The 24,733-nt window shown below is 50.9% G+C and overlaps 1 protein-coding gene across 1 annotated transcript; it reads right to left on the bottom strand.

Annotated features, from left to right (window-relative positions):
* Positions 1 to 651: 651 nt before the first annotated feature.
* Positions 652 to 24,733, bottom strand: Chst10 (carbohydrate sulfotransferase 10). Its single transcript, XM_015499676.2, has 7 exons — positions 24,615 to 24,733; positions 14,486 to 14,588; positions 13,826 to 13,957; positions 7,063 to 7,154; positions 5,701 to 5,923; positions 3,455 to 3,560; positions 652 to 2,689 (listed from the first exon to the last, which is right to left on the bottom strand). Exons 2-7 carry the CDS (start codon positions 14,526 to 14,528, stop codon positions 2,152 to 2,154), a joined length of 1,134 nt encoding a protein of 377 aa, XP_015355162.2. The 5' UTR covers positions 14,529 to 14,588; positions 24,615 to 24,733; the 3' UTR covers positions 652 to 2,151.

The raw sequence follows: 24,733 nt of genomic DNA, 5'->3' as shown, positions 1-24,733 counted from the left end.
CTTCTCTTATTACAGGCACAGAATGCACCTGCCAGAGGCTGAGGCCCCTCCACCTGCTTCACAGGGTGGGACCACGGCCTGGCAGACCCACAGGGGCAGTGCTGGAGCTGACCGGGAAGTACAAGCCCAAGGGCAAGCCACCATGTGGAGCTATGTGGGTGACTTGGCTACCCCGGTGGGTCTGGAAGGAGGGTCTGCTGCCCCAGGGGAACTGGAACATCAAACCCAAAAGAATCATTCTTGAACCATAAGACCTAGTGCCAGTCCACGTGGGAGAGACCCACTGGGGAGCATGAGGCTTGGTCTGACAGTAAATCTCCATCAGAACAGCATCACGGAAAGCACATGGGGTGGTGCCTAGGAGTAAGACGGTGCGAGAACCACCTGCTTTAGGGCAAGACCAGAAGGGGGTTGCAGGACCTCGGTGGAGGGGTGAGGGCTGCATCATTCCAGGGGCCAGGTGTGGGGTCAGGAGCCACAGTGGGTGGAGGTGGACTGTCCCAGACATACTGAGATGTCCAGGAGATGTTTTGATAGCAATCTCTACTTGTTTGGCAAAATATCCTTGGAAAATGACTCAAATGCCAGAGGGAGATTTAAAAAAAAAAAAAAAAAGTAAAAGAAAAGAAAAACCAGGCGTCCAATCTTTGCTTTCTGAGAGAAAAGGCTATTTTAATTAGGACTAACTTTAAGGCCTTAAATTCACATACATGATTCACACTGTTACTCTTCAGCTCATTGAGTCTGAAAGGATTTTAACAAGACACAGCAGAAACCTCATAGAAAAATAACTCAAGGTTACATCCTTGGTGTGTCCGTCGAGGGTGAAGGGCCAAGCCTCACTTCCCATCCATGATCCTGGCCCCAGCAGGCCGCGCACACCCGTCCAGGTCGCCAAGCCTCAGGGTCACACGCAGCCCTGGTGCCCCTTCCCCTGGAACTGCAGCAAGGATCAGGTTTGGCACAAATTTTAAACATCATTTTACTTTCACATTTATAAATCCAGGAAGCAGTTTTGAGAAAAGGGAGGCTGAGGCTGCCTTTGAGAAAAGCCTGGATCACCCCTCCCGGCTGGGCTCCCGGGTTCTACACGGCCCTCGTGGTGGCTGTGGTGTGCTCCTCGTGGGGGCTCTCTCTGTGCCTGGACGCTGCCTTGGCGTCGGATTTTATTGCTGGTGAACTTGATGACCTCACTTCTGGCCAGTTAGTCCAGGATGGTGGCATCAGCAGACATGGGTCTGGTGGTGGCCGCTTTGCTGAGATGAAAGGGCACTGAATGTGGAAGCTGCACTGAATTCTGTTTGGCTTCCTCCAGACTAAAACTGTTTAGTCTGTTCCGCGCTCTGGGGAAGGTGAGGCCCTGGGAGAGCTGGGTGGAGGATCTCCTGTCGCCCACCCAGATGGGACACGTGTCAGTCAGGCGGAATGGAGGTCCCCAAATCAGTCCACAGCCTGGCCTGCTCCTCGTTTCCTGTGCCACATTCCTTTTAAGCCCCCCCAAGGTGTCCCCTTTCCTTGGTGGTAAGAACCTCCCCTCCAATCACTTTCCAAAATTTTACCTCTGGTGCTAGATGGGATAGGCGATTGGCAGGCAGCGGTCCAGACACACAGACCTGCCTTGCACAGGCATGGGTTCTGAAAGACAGACGGTTGGCCCTGCTCTGGGGTCATCACTGAATGTCACAGGGACTCAGTTGTCCCAGAAAGGACCATCTGTTATAGCAACACCAAGGTGAAGGCCAGAGGTGTCATCTTATGACTCAGATTTGATCCTGCCCAGCCTGGGCAGCTTCTGCAGCACCTCAGCTTCTCCACCCCTCCTAAAAGTGCCAGGTACCATTTTTGCAATCCACTGATGACAGGCAAGACCACCCTGGAGGCCAGGAGGGCCTCGGCTGTGCCTGCCAACTCAACAACTGAGGGCGATGGCTCCGAATGCTGTCACATCTCCTCCTGCAGATGTCTCCACTCCTCTCCAAGGTGAGGCCAGCGGCTTCCTGATAACAGGTGGGGGAGAGGCCCTCGGGATCAGGGGAGGCCTCAGGAGTCTTAAGGAGAGGTGTCATGGAGAAAGTGTCATTTCTGTGCTCAGACCTCTACCTGGCTAGCCCCCAGTCTAACCGAGATATCTGGATTCATGGGTCCTAAACATTAGTTTAGCAAAAAATCTGGTTTCTGATACCCAAAGAGCTTAAAGTCCCCTTCAAAACGTGCATACAGGCGCCGGATGTCTCGTTTGCTGATGCCCAGAAAGTAGCGCTCCACCTTGGTTCTGTTATACACGGTGATGCCCGGTGGGATGGTGGGGTAGGACACCAGGTGGTCTATGCCGGCCTCTCTCAGGATGTACGGGGCATCCTCCTCCAGGGTCTCGTGGTGTCCAATCACACTGTACTTTATCTCACAAGGTGCACAGAGTTCGACATACGTCACCCAGTGAATGATATGGTCCCCAAACTGAAGGTCCAGCCATCTGTGGTTTGGATCACCCAGATAGCGCACAAAATCTTCAAACTGGATCCCCCGGGTCTCTGTCCGGTTCTTTCTGTATTTCCTGATGATGCCAGGGGCAATCTCGTGCCTGTACCAAGGCTCAAAACGGGGATTATGAACAAACTTGTCCTTAAATGCAGAAATGAGTCTCTCGAAGGGATCTCTTACAATAAAAAACTTGAAGTATGTTTTCAATCTAAGAAAAACAAAATGAAAACAGGAAGTTAACTGCATGCTCCTGGAGCCTATGGCTGAGGGGGTGGGGAGAGCAAAGAGCAAATGAGGCAGCTCCCACAGCTGAACTCTCACCAGGCCAAGCCTGGCCCCGAATGCATTCCATGCATCTCTTCCTTAATCCACTGCAAGATTTTGTGCGTTGATCCTATTCTCAACCCATTTTTACAGATGAGAAAACAGAGGCTCAGAAAAGTCGACAGTACTCGTTCCTGGGAGTCTGTGAAAACTCTATTTCATCAATGCTTTATTTTGCTGAATAACTCAAAATTCCAAGAATCTTTAACAATTTTGTTCTTGGACAGAAAACTATCAAGGCAGGAACTCTGAGTGAGCCAGGGATAACCGACGGGCCTGGGCCGCTGGACATGGCTGCCCTGAGGCCTGGGGCGGTGGCGAGCATGACAGCAATCCTGCGTCAAGGTCGACACTGCAAGAATGGAGTGCCTACTACTTGCAGAGACTGTCTGCCCCAGTTGGCCTGCTTTGACTTCTGAGTCTCCCCCAGAAGCCCCGGGGGGGGGGGGTGAGTGCTCAGGAGGTAACAGGTGAGTTTGCACCCAGAAGGGGCAGACCGACGCCCGGCTGCTGGTCCCAGCACAGCCCGCACCCTGTGGTCCCCATGGTCCCCGGGATGTGATCTGGAATACGCAGCAAGTGCAACCTGAGCTGGATTCTAGCAGACTTTCTTCACAGGCTCCCAACCCCCACCCCACCATGCTCTCACCGCTTCTCAATTCCCACTTTGCTGAAGGAGGAGAGACGAGGGAGGCCATTCTTCTCATGGTCGTGAATGACATTTTCGGGAATCTCTTCGATGGAAGGAAACGCTCCTAGGAGACGAGAGAAGGTGTGTTGGTGGCCTCAAGATGACCCTCTTCACCTCAGGGCTCCATGCCTAGTCATGCCCCTGCAAACCTTCACACTGAACTTGGGTTAACCCTGTCAGGTGGAGCTCCAAGTCCTGGCAGGGAAGACTCTTGTGGCCTCCATCTAAGCAGGGCCCACAGCGTCCCTGCCTGCTAACTCATTCATCCCAGAATACTGAGTCCAGGACTCTGTGCCACCCGGGCTGGCTGGCTAGGAAATGACCAAGAGGAGCAACCGCCAAGGGCACCACAGAGCTGGTGCAGTGATGCATGCCCACGACCCTAACTACCTGGGAGGCTGAGTTCAAGGCAGCCCAATGCAGTGAGACCTCACTGACAAAAAAGAAAAGAAAAATGTATAGAAGTGGGACGACAGAACCAGCTCTGTGGTCTGCACCTAGGCCCACTCACCCCGTCCCTGTTGGGACCTGAAGGACAGCCACCCCGACCACCCGTAGTTTACTAGGTTACCTGTGGGCCTCTCCAGCTTTTCCCTCCGTCTAGTTTGTTTTCATTTTTTAAGAAACTTAGAGATTATATAAGCCCATGTTTTTTGTTTGTTTGTTTTAACAAACAAGATGAAGATTTCCAGGTGAAGCCTCTTAATCAACAACGAGCTGGGTAGTAAATGTCCTCTCAAAAGCAATTTAATTTTGTTCTCATCAAACTGACTGTGACTAGGTGTCAAGGGAGGTGCTTTTTACTTTTTCCATGTTTAATTTAAGCTAATCTTTAGCTAATACATGAGAACCTAGAAATCACACATATTGCTGGGGTGCTGGTGGTTGTTTTTGTTGTTGTTTGTTTTGGTACCAGGGGTTGAACTCAGGGGTACTCGACCACTGAGCCACACCCCCGGCCCTATCTTGTATATTATTTAGAGACAGGGTCTCACTGAGTTGCTTAGTGCCTTGCTTTTGCGGGGGCTGGCTTTGAACTCTCCATCCTCCTGCCTCAGCCTCCAGAGCCTCTGGGATTCTAGTGGTGTTTTGATATACACCCCCCCCCCCATGGCCACTCCTGTTCTGCCCTTGAAGTGGGCACGTCTTTGGAGATGCTGAACACTGCCGTGGCTGACTGTGGGCTTTTTGGTATACTCCTCGCTTTCAACTTGATTTCTAACCTTGTTCTCTGATTCGGAACATCCTGACATAGTGCCAGAGAACGATGAGTCACCCTCTTCTTCCCCAACCACCCTGTGAGGAGGCAAATGTCAGCCAACACTGACCAGCACCTCTGAGAGCAGCCCAGGGAGCCGCGGGCAGGAGGACATGGAACCTCAAGACCTGCCTGCAGCGCCCGGGGTCTGATTCCTGACCAGGAGTCCACTGCTAGTGGTTGGAAAGAAGTCCCTTTTCAAGCTGAACTTAACAGACAGCGTCCATGACTATCTTGGATCAGCTCAGACTAATTGGACTTTAACAAACAAATGAACCTGCTGTCTGAAGCAGAGAGTAAGCCTAACTACAGGATATGAACTCTCTTTTCTATGATTCATTTGTTCCTGAGTGAATATCAGATTTCCTGAAGCAAGCTAACCTAATCCTCTGAATATATACAGATGCTTAGTGGAAAATAAGGTGCTATTTCCTTCTACCCAACTGGCACAGGCTCCTTGACCTGCAGGTGAACAGGCCCCAGATTCATGCAGGGGGCTCTCCTCCCAGGATCTGGGGTGTGGGCCCTTCTCACTAGAGAGAGGCACTGTGCAGCCTCCTGGTGACCTCAGAGTGTGGTGGCCTTGACACACTCAGCATGTGACTTTAAATGCATCAATATCAGCGGGTTGGTCAAGCTGCCTGAGGTGGGGGTTCCACTGGGAAAACCAGGAGACCCTGTCGTTGGCTATGTGCCTTTGAAAATGTTCACCATCCACAATGAGCCCACCCAGGGTCGGGGTGGAGCTCAGGGGTAGACACTTGCTGCATAATTAACCCTCCCAACTCCCAAAGTACGGCACCAACAGGGAAAAAAGGGACAACAGAGAACCATCTGGAAGGCTGTCAGTCTTTTCAGGAGAAACCACTCCCTCCTTTGACCCCTCTCCCCTGCCCAGCTACTGGGACCCTTCCCCAGGCAAACCCTGATGTCACGGTGGACGCACCATTGAGCACGATCAGCACTTTCTTCCACTGGGTGTTGCCCACCTTGGGGGTCTGGCAGAAAAGAATCTTGTGCTTGTCGCAGACAAATATGCGGTCCAGGACAAACTTGGAGACCGCAGTGTGTGAGAGGTTCCTCAGGGCCTCGTCCCGGCAGACGTTCCTGATGAGCTCCAGGCGCTCCATATAGACCAGAGGGGCAGCTGGAGGCATCCTCCCGGTGGGCTGTGCGTGGAGGAACAGAACAGGCACCAGGGCTCATGGGGGGAGAGGGTCGGAGCGACAGCAGGGCCCAGCATGAGCCAGCGGGGCCTTCTCTGCCCATCCACAGGACCTTTTCTTTTCTACGATTTCATTTGTTCCTGAGTGAACATCAGATTTCCTGAAGCAAGCTAACCTAATCCTCTGAATATATACAGATGCTTAGTGGAAAATAAGGTGCTATTTCCTTCTACCCAACTGGCACAGGCTCCTTGATCTGCAGGTGAACAGGCTGGTTCCCTTTCCATGGGTGGCAACCCCTCCTTCCAGCCCCCTCCCAGGCCCTCACTGCCCTGCTAAGTCCCTGGGATGAATCAGCCCAGGTGGCCAGGAGAAGAGACTTGGTTCCTGGGACTTCCCTTCTCAAGAGAGGGGTGATTCAGAGAAACAAAAAAGGCTCAAGTGCCTGGCAAGGGCCCACACCCCTTGAAGCTGTTCCAGAGCCCGAGAACCCCTCCTAACCCGAGAGGCCTCCATTGGATCCAGCCTTGGCTCTGTGCACGGTGGGCAGAGTCGTTCCAGAACTCCTGGCTCAGTCTGGACCCAGTGCTCAGGGGCAGCTCAGGGTCTCAGGGAGATGCCCGGAAAGGCCCAGCTGAAGAGGGCAGAGGAGACAGGCAGGACACACAGGTGTTCTCAGAACTTGTCCCCACTGCTCGCGTCGCGGTGGTGTGTCTGCCCCAGACGCTGCTGAGACAGTGGGCCCAGTTCCCAGAACCGCTCCATGGGCCCCCTCCAGCTGTGGCCCCGATTCTAAGCACTCTGGAACGCATCTGCTGCTGCCTCTCTATCTTCCCTTGCGGCTAACAGAGCTTCTTCCCAGGATCTCAGAGCAGATGGTTCCTCCAATCAGACATATTCAGAGGGCCCAGATGCTCCTGTGTTCTCTTTTAAAATGCACTGAGTTTCCAGGCAGTCCACTCAAGGGGAGGTTGTAACAGCCCGTCCTCCCGAGACACAGGCCTTCTAGAACACCCTACAGTAGGACATGGGATGACACAAGTTCCACCTGTTCCCTGGCTCCCACTCCTCCCTGGTGGCTCTACCACGACCAGACTCCCCGATACTCAGCACTTCTGCCCAGGCCCCCAGCTCATGCCCACCTTCGGATCCTCGGCAAAGTGCTTCTCTTCTCGTGACTTCCCGGCTTCTGGCACAGTTGTCAGGAACAGAAACTCCTGTTTGGCGCTGTACCCTGGAAGACAGATAGGTTGAGATTTCTTGTCACCAAGAAACAGGATTACAGATCAACGAGACCGAACAGGGGTCCCAGGAGGGAATTCAGGGGTGCTCTACTCCTGAGATACATCCCTAGCCCATCCCCCTTTTTTGAGATAGGGTCTCACTAAATTGCTTAGGGTCTTGTCAAGTTGCTGAGGCTCGCCTCAAACTTGTGATCCTCCTGACTCAGCCTCCTGAGTCACTGAGATGACAGGCGTGTGCCACCACCATGCCTGGCTTCTCTGTGTTATTTCTTACAACTGTGTGTACCTCCACAATGATCTCCAGATTAAAAAAAAAAAAAATTAACCAACAAAACAAAAACAATCAGCTTTCACATCAGTTTATGAAGCTGTGGTACTCAAATTGAGATAGAGGAATCTTATAAAGTGCTTGTCCAAACTAATAATTTATAACAATAGGTTTTGCAGAAACCTTTGGGGTAGAATTTGATTATAATCTTTGGTGTTCTGCAAATAAAGAAACAGGTAGTTTCAAAATTTTTCAAAGCCTTCAAATTAGAAAAAGTAGATGTTAAATAAAAATTAAAAAGCTGATTACACAAAAGGATGTTTCACTTTAAAAAAAGGTTCAAGGTCTACTCCTTTTTTGTCACTGAGAACCACGCTTTGCCTTTGGTAGGTACTGCTGTGCCTGCAGGCCCCAAGCCCCTCCATCCAGCACAATGAGCTTCCTCCCTGCCCTCCTTCTCCCCTTGCTGCACGAGGAGGAAGAAAACACCCCCACCCCCCNCAGCATGAGCCAGCGGGGCCTTCTCTGCCCATCCACAGGACCTTTTCTTTTCTACGATTTCATTTGTTCCTGAGTGAACATCAGATTTCCTGAAGCAAGCTAACCTAATCCTCTGAATATATACAGATGCTTAGTGGAAAATAAGGTGCTATTTCCTTCTACCCAACTGGCACAGGCTCCTTGACCTGCAGGTGAACAGGCCCCAGATTCATGCAGGGGGCTCTCCTCCCAGGATCTGGGGTGTGGGCCCTTCTCACTAGAGAGAGGCACTGTGCAGCCTCCTGGTGACCTCAGAGTGTGGTGGCCTTGACACACTCAGCATGTGACTTTAAATGCATCAATATCAGCGGGTTGGTCAAGCTGCCTGAGGTGGGGGTTCCACTGGGAAAACCAGGAGACCCTGTCGTTGGCTATGTGCCTTTGAAAATGTTCACCATCCACAATGAGCCCACCCAGGGTCGGGGTGGAGCTCAGGGGTAGACACTTGCTGCATAATTAACCCTCCCAACTCCCAAAGTACGGCACCAACAGGGAAAAAAGGGACAACAGAGAACCATCTGGAAGGCTGTCAGTCTTTTCAGGAGAAACCACTCCCTCCTTTGACCCCTCTCCCCTGCCCCCTCCTGGCGGTTGGACCCCAGAGCCAGCTCTCTCTGCACATCTTTATGAACCTCACTAAAAGCCTTTTTCCTTTCTTCTCTTTTTCAGTGAAAATGCAAACTTAGCCAGAGCTGTCGTATGGCTATGTACCTGCAATAAGGATGGAGAGCACTGTCTGCTGTACAAATGACAGAGGCCATCGGCCCCTGAACCCCTAAAAGCCCTCCAGGGGCTCTGAGAGCAATGTCTGTCCAGCCTCTCGCGCCACAGCCTGGTTCCTGGTGAGAGCGGACATGCTCATGTGGTTTTGCAGAAACCTAAGCTCCCTTCATAACATTCTGGATGGGGAAACGAGTCCTGAATTCTAAACAAGTGATTCACCAGTGGATTTTTGAAAACGCAACCTACTTCACACCCTCAGAGCACATGGAATGGATCGTGGTGGCTGAAGAACTCCTCAGCTCCCAGCAGCCACACCAGCCAACCCCCCAGCTCAGCCAACCCCCCAGCTCAGCCAACCCCCCAGCTCGCCCAAACCCGACTCAACTAGACTCAGATGAAAACAGCAGCCGGTTCATATTTGCTTTTCTTTTTCTGTTGCTTTGTGGCTAGCCTGCTATTTTTTGCAGATGCCGCCACCCCCACTGGGACGACAGAGGTCGCTCTCTTCACCCTGCCCCTCAGGTAGAGAAGTCGGATCCCGGGGCAACGGCCAGGGGTCTTTGTGCAGTGGCTTACCATGTTGTCATCATTATGCTGTTTTACAAAATGTCGACGTTTTGTCAGATAAAGTTCTGCTTTGTTTTTTTTAAAAAAGTAACCACAACCTGCCTCACTGATGATATACTCAGTCACTGCTCTAGTTTGGAGGTAGGAATGTCCCTCCAAATGTCCTGCATCAGGCAATGCAGCGATGTTCAGAGGTGGAAAGACTGGATTGTAAGAGCTGTGACCTAATCACTGGATTAACCCATAAACTGAATGGACTACTGGCAACTGAAGCCAGGAGGGGCACCAAGGGAGGAAGCAGGTCACTGGGGGCGTGGCCTTGCACTATGTCTGTCCCTGGCCCCTTCCTTCTCAGCTGCTGTGAGCTGGGCACCTTGCCTCTTCCACACCCTCCCACCATGACGTTCTGCCTCACCTCAGACCCAAAGCAATGGGGCCAGCCAGTCATGGACTGAGCCTCTGAAACCACGAGCCAAAATAAACCTCCCCTCCCCTCAGTGGTTCATGTCAGGTATTTTGGTCACAGTGACAAAACGCTGACTAACCGTCACCAAACCTCACCGCTCCGTCCCATGCATGAGCTACGTGGGTGGCACAGAGAAACACAAGTCACAGGCTCTGCCTCGGTGGCACACAAGAAAGCTGAGGGGCTGAGATGAGGCCACAGACTGGAAAAGGAGCACGGCAGGAGAGAGGTCAGAGTCTGCAGCACACACTGGGGCCCAGGTGCCATGTTTGGAGTCTGGCACACTATGCCGTCACGGACCCACAGGGCAGGATTGAGCCTCCTAGAATGAAGCCAAACTGACCCTGGTTCAAGGCAACACTGAAGCTTGCTGAGGATAAACCACCACTGCACACGTCCCTGTGACTCCATCGCTGAGGTGACATAAAAACCCTTACCATAAAAAATGGCAAACGTTGCATTAAACAGCAGCTCAGCCCCCCTTCCCCGCCCTCCCCAGCTCCAGTGGAGGGGAGTCTTGCAGAACAGGAGGTGAGAGGAAAACCCGCCCGCCCACTGACTGGGATTCTGGACCAGGGATTGGTTTCCCAGAGGACGGAGCTGGAAGGAACTGCCCCAGGGACACCCGAGTTACCTGAGGCCCCTGAACACTGACACCAAGGACTCTCCACCCTTCTTGTGGGAACGGAACTTCACCACGAAGGCGCCCTTGTTAGAAGTGAGTTATTTCCTCATAATGATTCTAATTTTTTTTAAATACTTTTTTAGTTGTAGTTGGACACAATACCTTTGTTTTGTTTATTTATTTTTTTGTGGGGCTGAGGATGGAACGCAGGGCCTCACACGGGCAGGCAATCGCTCTTCCGCTGGGCTCCAGCCCCAGCCCTCTGAATGACTCTTCACAAGGGGCTCTTGGTCGAAAAGCAAAACCCTGTGACATGGGTGACATAAACTCCAACAGACAAGCCACCCTCGTGGCCACTGCGGACAAACCTCTCTCAGTGTCCTACAGGTTGGACTGCCTCCCCTGAAGAAGGGCCCAGTAAGGCTCAAAGGCCACACTCACTAAACCGAGGGGCAGGTGATCGAGGGAGGTGCCCACAGCACCGCAGCCCCCGGCTCCTGGAGGCCTCTGGACGGACATTAGCGGTGAGCTTCCCTCGGGGCTTGATCCTGCCTCCTCGTCCACATTGGCAAGAGACCTGTTATGACTGGACTGAGGTGTGCCCCCAAAGCTCCTGTGTTCATTTCGGGAAGGTTTAGAGGTGAAATGATTAGATCTTGAGAGCTGTGACCTAAGCGCCCATTCTAGTTTGAATGGTGACTGTGGGCAGGTGGGACATGGCTGGAGGAGGAAGTCACTGGGGGTGAGAAACTGATGTGACTCCATTTTTGAGAAACCAGCTTCTCCTCAAGGCCTGTCCAAGGAGGGGGCGTGACCTTGTCCTTGGAAAAACCCACAGAGCACTCCTAAGCACATACCCACCCTGCTGAGTTGTTTCTCTACAAATAACAGGAGAGATCTGTGGCTCCAGGTGTCCCTGACTCAGTTGGGCTAGGTGAGGACCCATAGCAACCCCCTAGCAACCACTAATCAGCATGAGACAGGGAAAATACCTGGGATGCCAGATGACCCCCAGTAGTTTATGGTAGTTGATGACAAGTTGGGAAACCATGTAGTTTAGCACATACCCCCCTCATGGCCTAAACCAATCAGTTCAAACGAATCCCCCTATTGTGCTAACCAATCACCCCTACCCAACTTGTTCCCGCCAGTGAATGTGCTAATCAATGTTAAGAGTTGTTGTTTGATTTTCCCGCGGTATGGAATGATTTGCTGTGTGATGTTGTGACGCATGGAGTATCCCCCCAAAACCTATAAAACCTCACTGAACAAAGGACCAGGACTCACTCCCTGGGACCACTGCGTCGGAAACAGCTGTGAGCCCAGGCTTGAGCTTGCAATAAAGACTCTTGTGTGATTGCATCGGATTCGGCTCCTGGAGGTCTACCGGGGTCCCACGAATCTGGCATAACAGAGGTTGCCCTGGAAGGGCTCATGTTCCCTGTCCCCCTCCCTCTCTCTGCTCCGCAGGTGCCATGAAGGGAGCCGCTGTCCTCTGCCACTGCCTTCTGCCAAGGGCCCAGAGCCACAGAGTCGGCCAACCATGGACTGAGCCTCTGAATCGGCTTTTCCTCCTCTGAGTTGTTCTTGTCAGGTATTTTGGTCACAATGACAAAAAGTTGACTGACCCAAGACTCTGCAGCTGAGCTCACTGCCTCCAGTCAGACTCAGTCAAGGGACACCCACCCCGTGATCCAGCAGGTACGCTAGGACAACCAGATAAGATCCTAGTGAGTCACAGTAGGCTGGGTTCGGCTGCTGCAGCAGGCCACACTTCAGCAATGTGACCACCGAGGTCCCTCCCTCCAGTCCCTCCCTCCAGGTCCCTCCCTCCAGGTCTCCAGTGCACTTTGGGCAACAGCATCCTCACTGAGGCCACCGTGGGGGAAGGGGCAACAAGGCTCTGACCACCCAGAGATGCTGCACAGCCTCCTCCCACATCAAAGTGCAGAGGAATCACCTCCACCCACCGCCTCAAGGCTGAGAGGTGGCCTCCGGCAAGCAGTACTGAGGACAGTCACAGACTACCTCTGCAGGTCAGAATCCAAAGCCCTCCCTGTGTCCTCCTGGCTTTTACCCTCATCAGCGTTTGCTCCCCTTCATGAAACCACTTGAGCATCCACACTTTTCTGAAAATACGGAGCATATAACCTGCCACCTCCCAGCTGAATGTCACCTTGTTTATCAGACCCACTGGGCAACAAGCTGTCCTTTAAAAGCTCTTTGGCCAGGGACCATTACATGAGTGCAAGGACCCACGGTTTATTTAACTCCCACTTTTATTCTGGAGTGGTCTGGTCGAGATGGGGCCTCACTATGGGTAGCACAGCCTGTTGCCTAGAATGGTCAGGAACTCTCTGGCTCAAGCCATCCTCCAGCCCTGGCCTCCCCAGTGGCTGGGACTACAGGTGCACGACTACAGTGGGACTACAGTATGTGCCCAGCTTATTCAACCATTATTGATGGAAGTGTCTCTGAAGTATATCACAGACACTTGTACTTTTCCAAACAAAATAAAACACCAACAGCTTCATCGGATGGCCTGCCCCGCAGTGCTTGCCCTCCTGGGAGGGGATATTCAGGATCATCATGAAAGACATGTATTTCGTGTTCTCAGCAGCGCTTTGTTTCAATTTCCTGGCGATGTTGACGTGGTGCGTGGCTCTCGACGGGGCCCCACTCCTGGAAGCCAGAATCCACTTGGTCTCAAGCAGTGTAGGGCTGACACAGTCCTGCAGGTGGCTCTGGAATGAGCCGCTCTCAGCTTTAACACGGATTGCCACTCTGGGTGGCACACAACAGTGCTGAAGCTGCTGCAAACTCTGTGTCCCCTGGGCTGAGGAGACCATCACGGACTCCTTGCACACACCCAGTGCTTCACAGACCAAGCACCTCCCAGGGGGCTGTCTGAGTAGAGTGTGTCCGTTTTGTAGGAAAAAAACAGAAGCTCACATAAGCAAATGAGAAGGACAAGACATAGAATCGGCTTGTCCAAGACGGTCTGGAGCTCTTACCACGCCCTCATCTGAGCGCCAGTGCTCACTAAGGGGTTAAAAATCCTCCAAGAGGTGGGTATATATTTAAATGACCCTTCTTCCATGGCACTGAAGGTGACCTTCAAAACACATGTGCCACCCATGTGGGACACCAGCTGACACCCAGGCATGCTGAGCAGTCATGCTGCGTCTCTCTGACTTCAGGCAGGGGACATTCCCACGCCAGGAGCCTGCCGTGTGCGCTGCTGCGAGGCCCTGCTGCAGGGCTGGGAGGAGGTCCTGCTCTCCGCTCTGGTTACAGCCACAAAGAAAGCACCTTCTGTGAAGAGCCTCCGGTCCCTTCCCACCTCCCTGTCCTCTGCCACTTCTCTGCATGTCCTTGGACCCTGGGGCAGCTGTCCCTCATGCGTGCACCTGGGAGCGGTACTGCAGCAGAGATGAGCGAGCCAAGCCCCTGCGGCAGGAGGCACACCTACCGTCTGGGTCTTTGAAGGTCAGCGTGATGAACTTGCTGGCCACCATGAACATGAAAATCACCCAGAAGCACGCGGCCAGCAGGAGCCACTGCTGGTGCATGTTGTCAGCCGCCAGACACTCAAGGACTCTCCCTGGAAAACACAAGTGCGAGAGGCCTCTGCTGCTCAGAGTAAATCGATTAAACCAAAGCGAGAAGAAGAACAGGCAATTTCAATGATCAGAATCGATACAAATATTTAAGTCTTTCCCTTTACAACAGCAGGTATTGTGACTCTTTTGTACTTAATGGATAATATTGAAGGATCCATTTGATAATTAAATCAAATTTAAACACCCTAGCGGAAGATAGCATAGGCATAGGAGAGAATGCCACCCCTATGTGTTCTGGGAACCCAGGACAAGATTTTGCCTTTGCAGATTTGCCTCCGGACTCTGGTCTGGCTCAGGCTAATGTCACTGTGAGCTCCATGAGGGTGGGAAGCCGGGGGGTGGCAGGAGGCTTGCTGAGGACTAGCTCTTTGCTGGAGATGATTCATGGAAGGCAGAAGCCATATGGAGACAGGCCACGCTTAAAGTCCTGCCTGGCCCGCAAGGTATGGTCACACCCAGAGCATCTGAAACAGCAAAGAAATAAACACCTCTCGCCTGGGGTCACTTGCCTGCAACGGTATGTGAAGAACCTTGGGGGTGGGTGCTTTTCATGTTATCACGGCCCTGGAGTGACACATGGGGTCCTCAGCCCGTCCCAGAAGTCACACTCTGCTGCAGGAGATATACAAAGAATCAGGACGTCACTGCCAATTCTCAACAAGACAGAGAGAAAAAAAAATGTGTGTGTGTGTGTGTTTCATTTCTTCTTTAACAGTGTTTCTTCAAGCCAGATTGGACCGTTTAATGACGTTTCCCTGGGCTGGACTGGTTTCCCGCTGAATGAGGCCAGCTGTCACCTCTGGGTAGAAGAACTAGTCCTCAACACAGTGCTGATGGCAGATGAGCCCAGAGACAGCTTCCCAACCCTTTCGTCCCTGCATCTGCGTCCCCAAACCTCACTAGAGCCCAGCATCGAAAACCCAAATACCTTCCTCAGTGACTACCAAGGGTGATCTGGCCTCTCCCTGAATACACAGTCGGGGACAGGCAGCTCACCACCTACCGAGCTACCTGTGTCTTTACAGGGTGTCCGTGAGCCAGACCCAGTATGTTTCCTGGGGTCCCCAACGAGGGTTTCCAGAATAAATAAATTTAAAAAAGGATTCCAGTTAAATTTAAATTTAAAAAGAAAAACAGCAAATAACTTTTAAAAATATATCCCAAAATATCCCACAGAATATACTCATGTAACACATACAAAAAAAATCCTCTATTTTATTGTGCTCATGTATCAGGCCCAGTGTGTTTCCTAGGGGTTCCCAAGCAGGGTTGCCAAATTAGACAAATAAAACTATGGGGTACCCAGTTAAGTTTAAATTTCAGGTAAATAAACACATTCTTTTTAGTATAAGTATGTCCCAAGCATCACATGGGATATACTTACACTGAAAAAGTTACTTGCTATTTTCTGAAATTTGAATTTAACTGAGTATTGCATAATTTACCTGGTGACATTCTGCAGCAAGGGGCTTGCCAAGTCCCCTTCCAGCTGCCAGGGTCAGCTGCCCAGTCTCCAGAAAGTCTCCCTCTCCTCCCCCAATTCCTTACAGGGGAAACACAGCACAAACTAGAGAGTTCTACCGTGGTTCAAACCCCGGCTCCACCACTCACTAGCTCTGGGACGGCCCCCTCTCTGACACCTGGCCACAACCTCCCAGGGTGACCGTGATGCAGAGGACTAGCACCCACTGGCCTGTAGCCGAGCCTCAGTGGACCAGGCTGGCCAATGCCTCGGTGCTCTCTGTGAGCTTCTGATTTAATCCATGTCCTTCTAAGCAGTGGTATGGCCTACCCCCAGAACAGAAAAGACAGACAGACACTGGTCCCAGGTGACGACTCACTGTTCCTTCCAGAGGCAGCGGAGGCTTAGACTGTGCCAGAGGACATGGGGCCCTGCAGTCTGAGTCCAATAAGCTCGGCTGAGACAAGGTCACGTGGAGGAGTCCATCCCAGGGGTCTTGGGGGGGGGGTGCCCCATTGAGAAGCCCCAGCTTTTCTAACAAGGGGACAATGTGGCTGGGGAAGAGTGCAGAGGACAGAGACAAGCTCAAGTGGCTGTGGGTGACTCTGAACAGAGGGCCTGGCTCTGGGGTGTGTGGCTCACATTCTTCTGGGGTACGAACTGTGGATAACTGAACAGGGATGAGGGCACCACCCAGGTCTGCCTCCCACCACATAGACACACACACACATGCAGACGTGCTCACTGTACAGAGCAGGTGTTAGGGACTTTCAGCAATGCCCACTGTCATACCACTCTCTCACTTGTCCTGCGCCTTCCCTGTACACCTCCTAGGTGTCCCAGCCTGACCCCAACCGCTGCCTGCATGCTGGCTGGCTCTAGGGGCTTTTAGAGTTGAAGGATCTCAGCTTAGTGCAGTGGTGTATACCTATAATCCCAGCGACTTGGGAGGCTTCGGCAGGAGGATCAAAAGTTCAAGGCCAGCCTCAGCAGCTTAGAGAGACCCTGACTCAAAAAATAAAAAGGACGGGAGCTATGGATCAGTGGTAGAATATTCCTGGGTTCAATCCCCAGTATTGAAAAAAGAAATTCTAGTCTTCTCTTTCCAAGTCTTCCAAAGTCTTTCCTAGTCTTCAGAGGGATCTGATTTGAGTCTGTCCACCCAGTTCCCTCAAGATGCAAGAGGGAGACAGGGAAAAAGAACCTGCCCTGAAACGCAGATGGCCTCCCCACTCTGCAGGAATCCAGGTGGCTTAGGGCAGGATTCCCACAGCGAGGCTGAAACCCAGAGCAGTAGTACCAGAGGCCGTCTCCTGCCTCTCCTGCCTCCCCTGCCCTAGGCCAGGTCTGGGTGTGAGCTAGGCTGCTCCTTTCCCAGGGTGGCTGTGGGTTACCGCAGAACGGCAGCACAGGGCTCTCTTCTATAGGATGAACAGCTACCAGTATGTACAGGCTCCCGGGAGCTGCTCCTGGCATGTGCCCCCTCCACAACCACATGACTTACGGTGTCACCCAACGCGTCCCTTCAAGTGAAGCTTTCACTTTCTAAGAAGCTCAATTTCCCTCTAGTGAGGAAGCCCTTGTGCTTTCCAGCCCTGCTCTTCCACGAGGAAGGAGAACATTTGCGCGGCTCCCTCCTTCCTCCCCGACCTTTCATGGCTCATGGGTAGCTTCCCCTCCCTAGGATGGTTCCCAGGTAGTATGGGGACTCCAGTGGGGACTTAGGATGCTATGGTTTAGATATGATTTGTTCCCCAGAAGCTCATGCGTGAGTCAATGCAACAGGTGAAATGATCAGATTATGAAAGGTGTGACCCAACCAAAGGATTACTCCACTGAAATGGATTAACTGGAGGTGAGCACAGGTAGGGAAGGGTTGGCTGGAGGAAGCAGGTCACTGGGGTTGTGCCTCTGGGTTTATATTTTGACCCTGGTGGGAAGAGCAGAGCTCTCTCACAGCCTGTCCCTCACTGGCTCTCTTCCTGGTGGCCATGTCCCTCCTGAGCTACTTCCCTCTGCCACGTCCTGCATTACCTCCAGCCCACAGCTATGGAATGAGCTGACCATGGACTGGAATTTTAAAACTGCGAACCAAGATAAACTTTTCCTCCTCTAGGTGTTTCTTGTCAGGTATTTTGGTCACACACACACACACACACACACACACACAACACAAACCCCATCCCCTGCTAACACTGGTCTCTTGAGAAGAACACTAGCACGGGATCCTTACCAATGCCTCGTGACAGCCATCCAGGCCAGCCTGCTGCTGGCCAGTGACCCTGGGTCCTGCTGCAGGGATCTGAGTTTGGAAACCCAGCGTGAGCAGGCCGCTCGCCACCCCGTGGAGAACAGTGACCGACTTCATCACCTCTCCGTGGGTCCCAACGCCACCCTCCAGCACCTGGCCTGTTCACTCCTTCACAGAAGGCAGCCCAGCCCAAGTGCTCTCGCTGGGCGTGGTCAGTATCCCCCCAGGGAATGTGAGCTTCTTCTGTGCCTGACACTCAGGGAGCCACAGTCACTATTTCCTACAGCCACCAGGCAACTTGTTCGGAAAACCGAAGAGCCGACAGCCTGCCAAGCCTCTGCCCAGGGATTCCCAAACTTTATAAAGCATGAGGCTGCCTGGTAGTCTCAAAATATTTCTCCTACCTCCACTTGAAGTGGTTACCTACTCACTGACTGAGGGGTTGAGAAATTATGGTGAAGCCCCAATTCTTTTATTATTTAAAATAAAACACATTAAAGCCAATTGTACAGATCTGAGGTGTCCGGACATATCAGTCCACAGAAAGGCAGCTGCAGGATTAAATGCACGATCCTATTTGCTAATAAAAATACGTATACTGTATATATGTGTGAGTTATGTGATTATACACACGAACCACCACACATATGTAATGCACAGAATAAAATATTAAGAAGATAACGACCATGTGCATGCTCCTATAATCCCCGTGGCTCGGGAGGCTGAGGCAGGAGGATCGCAAGGTCAAAGCCAGCCTCAGCAAAAGCAACTCAGTGAGACCCTGTCTCTAAATAAAATACAAAACAGGGCTGGGGATGTGGCTCAGTGATCAAGTGCCCCTGAGTTCAATCCCCGGTACCAAAAAAAAAAGATAAGGAGAGGTCATTTTTTTTTTTTTTACACATTTTTGTATTCAAAAATATTTTGCAGTAACCAGATAACCTTCTCACAACAAAAACCAATAAAATATTTTAAGATGCCTCCTCTACCCATGTGCCCTGGTGCTATTATTTCTGTTTGGTTTTCCCTACCTCACTATTACTAACCACAGCTTCTTTGCCACTTCATGCCACATGGGAAAGGAGGAGAAATATTTTCCAGCCAGGAAAAAGTGTGGTGAGCAGGCAAAGCCAGGGTGTATCTGGATAGTTGGCAGATATATTTGTCTTCATTAGGTAGTTTCATTTAGTTGCAAAAAAAAAAAAATGATTCAATTTTTAAAGCCAAAACTATAGAGAATAATGTAACAAACACCTGTTTACATACTCTCTGCTCCAATGGTTTTGCTGTGCTTTTTTTTTTTTTTTTTTTTTTTTTTTTTTAAGGAAATAGATTATCAGGAGGCTGGCTAGAGCCCTCGCACCCTGCCTCGCTCCTCTCTCCCTCCCCGCAGGTGGCTGGGCTTTCAATGAGGGACACAGGACCTCTGTCAGAAGCAGCAGGCAGATTTTTCACTGTTTAGATAAAGGCCAGGTGGCCTGGGGAAGTGGGAAGGTGACTTTATCAGGCCTGCAAGAAAACAGGACATGTGGCTGCTTTCCAGAGAGGCACAAGCAGGGCCACAGGCCTGGGGGCCTTCAAGTGCACGGTTTTGTTTAATTTTTCTCCTGTGATCTATAGTGAGAAAATTCACATATTCTACATGGACTCAAGTGAAAAATCTGTCAAAGCAACCTGGTTAAAAATTTAGATAAACCAGGACTTGCTTTCAAGTCACATGCTGTGTGAGCCAACCAGAGAGCAGTGGGGAGAGGCAGCCTGGTCCCTCTCAGGACACCCACTGCCCTCAAGTAAGTCCCTTATCTCTACAGTTTACCACAAATGACCCTCCGTCATGAGCAGATGGACTGCATACAAGTTTAAGGACAAAGTCCACCATGAAATTCACTCGTCCAACAGTCGAGGTGTCAGGGATACACCACAGTGAGTGACGTCCCACAAACACCCACAGTCCTTGTCCTTGTAGAGCCTGAACTCCAACAGAGAACCATGAGTCAGAGCATCTACCTGAGAAGCAGGGCACGGAGGTGTGGGAGGGGCACGGTGCTATGAGAAGAAAACAGGGGACATGATCCAGGCAGAGGTCAGGGACCGTGGTTGCCTTAGGAGGTAAGGGGGCCGGGTTCCAGGCCAGGACCAGGCCTGAGCAACTCAAGGAAGCTGAGTAGCTGGAGTTTCAGGGCATGGTCAAGGGCAAGGTAGCCCCTGGGGTCAGACAACACTGGGCCTGGCAGAGCTGAGTGCAATTGAGGTTTCCCTTGCACGTGATGAAAAGCCACTGAAAATTACTGGAAAAGAAGGGTGACAGCGATATGCTCTGATTGTAAAGTCTGATTTCAATTCCTCTGGCAGCAGAGTCGAGCCTGCAAAGGGCCAACGTCCACCCAGCAGTGGCCCACGTCCACTCACGGAGGAGGGTGCGTTCCCATCCGGCAGGGACCTGACCAGGTGTTCCACGTCACCACATCACTGCCCAGGTAAGAGCCACAGATGCTGATATGGGGAAGAGGGCTGTGTCCAGCTACCACGGTGTCATCTGCTTTAAGATGACACACATTCTGTGCTTCATATCTTCCTGATGGTGTCCAAGTTGATGTGGACAGCAGTGGTTCCCAGTCCCGGTTTTATGTTAGAATCACCTGGCTAGTTTTTTGAGAAATAGCAATGCCCTAGGCCCCAGGAACACCCCAGCCAAACGCAAATCCCTGGAGGTGGCCCCCAGGAGGGTTGTAAAAGCTCTGCACGAGATTCCCAATGAGCGGCCTCAAGGGGACTGCAGGTCCAGGCCCCCAGCCTTCCCAAAGTTTAATACCAAGTGAATTCCCTGGGGATCTTGTTGAAGTGCAGATTCTAGGCTCCGCATAAGAGCCCCACTCTCCCACTACCTTCCTCTATTTTCAGGAGAATTGGCAGCACCAGCTCAGCTTGTCAAAGAAGAGTCTAGTGACGTCCTCAAGGCCATGTGTTCCAAATAAACAGCATCGAGAGGTTTAATTAGAATCTAGAGGTTTAATTAGAATCTAAGGCCTTCCATCAATGTCCCCATTCACTCTCATTTCCAGTCCCCCACCCCCATCTAAGGGTAACCATACTCTGTAGGATGTCTGACCTTGGGTGGGGAAAAACATCATAATTTGCCCCATTTTTTAAGCAAAAAGAAAGGCATTATAAATTCACTTAGTCCTAGCTCCTCTAAGCCAGCTGGCTCTCTGCATTGTGTCCTTGAAGGTGGAAGTTCTCCATGGGGCTTGTCAGCCTCCCAGAATGATTCAGTGCAGGCTCCCGTCTTCTGTCTCCGAGGGGAATGGGGCCTGAGAAGCCCCGGGCCTTTCTCTCACAGCCAGGTGATAAATGGCCCTTAAAAAGCCTGACATTTTCTGTAATTAACTCCCCTTTGTTCAAGGAGCCAGGACAACTCCCACCATGCCTCTTGCAGCTAATGGTGGTGGCAAACTTGAGCAGACCCATGTCCCCTCTGGTCACGGTGTGCTGCCCCCTCAAAGAGCACCCGAGGCCACAGGAGGCAGCAGAATCCACCTTCAGAGTTTTCCCACTTCCAGTCGTTAAATGGGATTTCCACAGGTCAGGATGTCAGGATCTGATACCAAGCCAGAGGGTCAAGATCTTTGCAAACCCGTGAGATAGAACCATTGGTTAATTACGGGAAAAGTCGGGTCAGGGAAGCAAGAATATAACTGAACCTACGAGAAGCCCTGATCTCTTTCCTCTCTCTCAAACAAAAGAAAACGGCACACATTTGACATGTTAGTAATTACTAACAGGCTTTGGTACTATGCCATCTTTTGACGCAATCCTTCCTCCCCTGCGTTTTGAGAACGATACTTCGAATTCATTTTGCTCGGCTGCCAATAACATTCCTGCCAGGAATGAGCTTCTCCCCGCTTGGAGTTGTCATCCAGAAGCATGAAGCCTTTCCTTCAGTGAGAAAGAGGTAGATCCCACCTGCCACGCCCTACTCTCAATATGCACGCTGGCTTAGTAAAGGTTCTGCAAAGTCCTATGGCAAACAAGCCCACTTAATTCTGCCTCAGCAGGCTTTTTCCAAAGGCCCTTCATTCATTTGGCAATATTCACCTAGTGCCTACTTTGCTGGGGACTGTCCTAGTTCCCCCTAGGACACAGCAACACACACCCCCTGCTCTCAGCGCTCCATCCTGAGGGAGGCCTCTAACAAACAGAGTGACTGGAGCCAACTGAGAGGATGGGGGATGAAGGTGAGGGCCCCGGGGTGGGGGGGGGGGGAGACGACATGGAGAAGAATGGAAAGAGGAAGGGAGAGAGCCATGCAGAGCCCTTGGCAGAGAACATGGTTTGAATGCAGCCTGCCCAAGACAGGAAGGGAGAGATCCAGGGAGCAGTGTCTCAATGGCCCTTTGCTGAGATGGACATCCCAGGATCTACCCCACCTCACACACACACCCTGGGCATCGCAGGCCCAGCGTTCAACTTTAAAACACACCCAGATGCTAAAGGAAACTTGAGCAAAACAAAAAAACAACCAGGTAATGCACAAGATATCCTGAAAGGACTACCAGGGCAGAAAGGGTCCAGACCCGAGGACAAACACAATGGGGACGTTTCACCATCAGCCATGTCATACTTATTTTGAACAGCAATGTATTACCCTATCAATAAAGTCACCACATTCCACTGTAGCAAAGCACAGAAAGGCATGTGAATTTATAACAGAAAGTCCTATTACAATGAAGTATAGCAAATACCGGCACAGGGTTCACTGCACGCCAGGCACAGGCCTCAACAGGTATTAACGCACTCCAAGCTGAGGATGTGCTCCTATTATTATATTTAAGGAAACATTTCTATGTGTATGTACATATTCCTACTCAAGAGTTTTAAGTTCCTTAAAAATCTCTATGCAAGCAAGAAGGCAATAAGAATACTGAATGATAGAATTTCAAATAAGTGGTGAGCTCACATTCTCCTTCCAGCACATTCTAAGGTGGGGGGGGTCACATTTGCTTGTAATTCCCTGCCTGTTACTGTATAGATTAATTTTAAAAATAATAAGCATCGTTAAAAGTTGGTAGGTCCACTTTATTAACATTTGGTTTATACTTGGAAAATAGTTTACTACTTGGATTATTCAAGGGTATTTTGCAAAACAGGTCTCTTACAAAGCAGGTGATATTTGGATTTCTTAGTAAATGAATCAATATTGTAAATACTTATTTACAATAGCTGTTTAGAAGTCTTCCATGTAACCAAGTATGACAAATGAAACATATCTGTATCAAAAATAATCAAATCCTATTCTACCTGTTTTACATATTTCATATGGGGTAAAGGATTCCTGTACAAAATGATTGATTATTACAACATGAGATGTTCTCTGGATTTTGTATTCCTTCAAGCTATAGCATCTGGCAGATTCTAGACAAATGTCATCCTATGAATGAATAACTGGAAACAGGCCAAACTCATGGAATTAGATTAAAGACTTAATTGAGTTAGCTGGCAAAATAAACATACAACTGCCTTGATTCCAAAAAATGAATGCAAAAATTAAAAGCAACTTTGTGTTAACACAGCTTTAAAAGCTAAGCTTCATATACGCTCATCCACATGATTCCAGACCTGCATGAGAAGAAAATTGACTCTCTTGGTTCTGCAATCTCTTAAGGTCCTGCATTCGCCAATCTCCCCTGACTCTATTTCTGCCTCTCTCCACCCTTTTTACTGCACAACCTCCTCAAGCACTTGAAAATAATCTGAATATAAAACTGTAAATGGCCCAGGATATTTACAATTTCTAGTCCCTGTACAGTTTTGCAAGCACTCTTATTTTCATTTCAGGGAAGAAGAGAATTTTTCTCTCGGGTATTTAAGATTCTATTCTTCAGGGTCAAGAGCAAAGATGGAAAAAGGAATTTTCTTTTCATCTTGCAATTCCAATGCTGAGCCAAGATGGACTGAGTCCCAGTTATACTGAGGGGTCTGTGTGTGGGTGGGGGTGGGATGGAGGGGTATTTCTCTCCTCTTTTCTTTTTAACCTAGCCACCTAAAAGGACGAAGTGAGTGAATGGTGACCAGCAAGACAAAGGTCTGAGCTGCCTAATTTTAAGAATGTCTGAGACATTTCTCACTCTGGCAGTTAAAACCGACCAGTGCAATAATCCAACTCCTCATGGCCCAAAGCCCCAGACTTTGGGTGTTTCAGACAAATAAACCTTTATGACAGTGCCACTTAGCTAACCAAAACCTGGCTGCACCTCTTTCGATTCATTGCCCAGCTCTCTCTTGCCTTTAGCAAACTTGGAGAACAAAATACGACAGCTTTTGGAAAACCTGGTTCGTCTTCCCAGCCAGAAGTGCAGAAATTGATGCCTCAACCTCCAACTTCTGACAGGCCTCTCCACTGTCAAAGTCAGAGGCTGGGAGCGCTCTGAAGCCCGTCTGGCAGGGCGCGTGCATTTCCAACCCATCCTTCCCTTGGCGCCCGCCTGAGCCGCTGCGCTAGATCCTGCACTTGGGGAAGGTTGCACAGGTTCCTTCCTCCCTGCCTTCTCTCTCAGCATGCTCCTCAGACCCAGGTGGGGCATTTTCCTCTCCTTTCTACTCCCAATGACACATGCAAATTCTCAGCTAGGGATAAAAGAAGTGAATGCAATATGGTCCAACTCTCAGTAATGCCGCCCATCCAGCATCCAGCACCAGGACGCCGCCTTATTGCATAATTAAGTGATGAAGGCTCTACGGTGAATTCCTCCAACTAGGGCCCCTTCGGTCGCCAAAACACCCTGGGACGTGGCTCGCCAAAAACCAAACAAGAAAAAGGAAAAAAAAAAAAAAAAACCCGGTTCGCCCTTGTTCCACCCACCCCGGAGAGGAGGAGGGGGTCCGCGGTGCAGCGAGACCCAGTCTCCCTGCGGGTCCCCGAGCTCACCCTCCGTGGAGCCGGCGCTCGATGGAGTCCTCAGGCTCCTCCTCGGCCCCGGAGGCTCCTCTCCGGCCTCGCAGGGCCTGCGGGCCAGCGCGCGGGGTCCAGGTGCCCCGGGAACGCGG

Source organism: Marmota marmota, unplaced genomic scaffold, assembly GCF_001458135.2.
Source record: "Marmota marmota marmota unplaced genomic scaffold, marMar, whole genome shotgun sequence".
NCBI classification, from domain to species: Eukaryota; Metazoa; Chordata; class Mammalia; order Rodentia; family Sciuridae; genus Marmota; species Marmota marmota.
The sequence above is the reverse complement of the archived record's forward strand: the minus strand, read 5'-3'. Positions and strand labels throughout refer to the sequence as shown.

Coding starts and splice junctions, on each gene's coding strand:
- Chst10 (XM_015499676.2), bottom strand. CDS start 14,528: ATGAAAAGCACCCACCCCCAAGGTTCTTCACATACCGTTGCAG. Junction 7,155..13,825: donor GACCTTCAAAGACCCAGACG/GTAGGTGTGCCT, acceptor TCTGTCTTCCAG/GGTACAGCGCCAAACAGGAG. Junction 2,690..3,454: donor AAAGTGGGAATTGAGAAGCG/GTGAGAGCATGG, acceptor TGTTTTTCTTAG/ATTGAAAACATACTTCAAGT.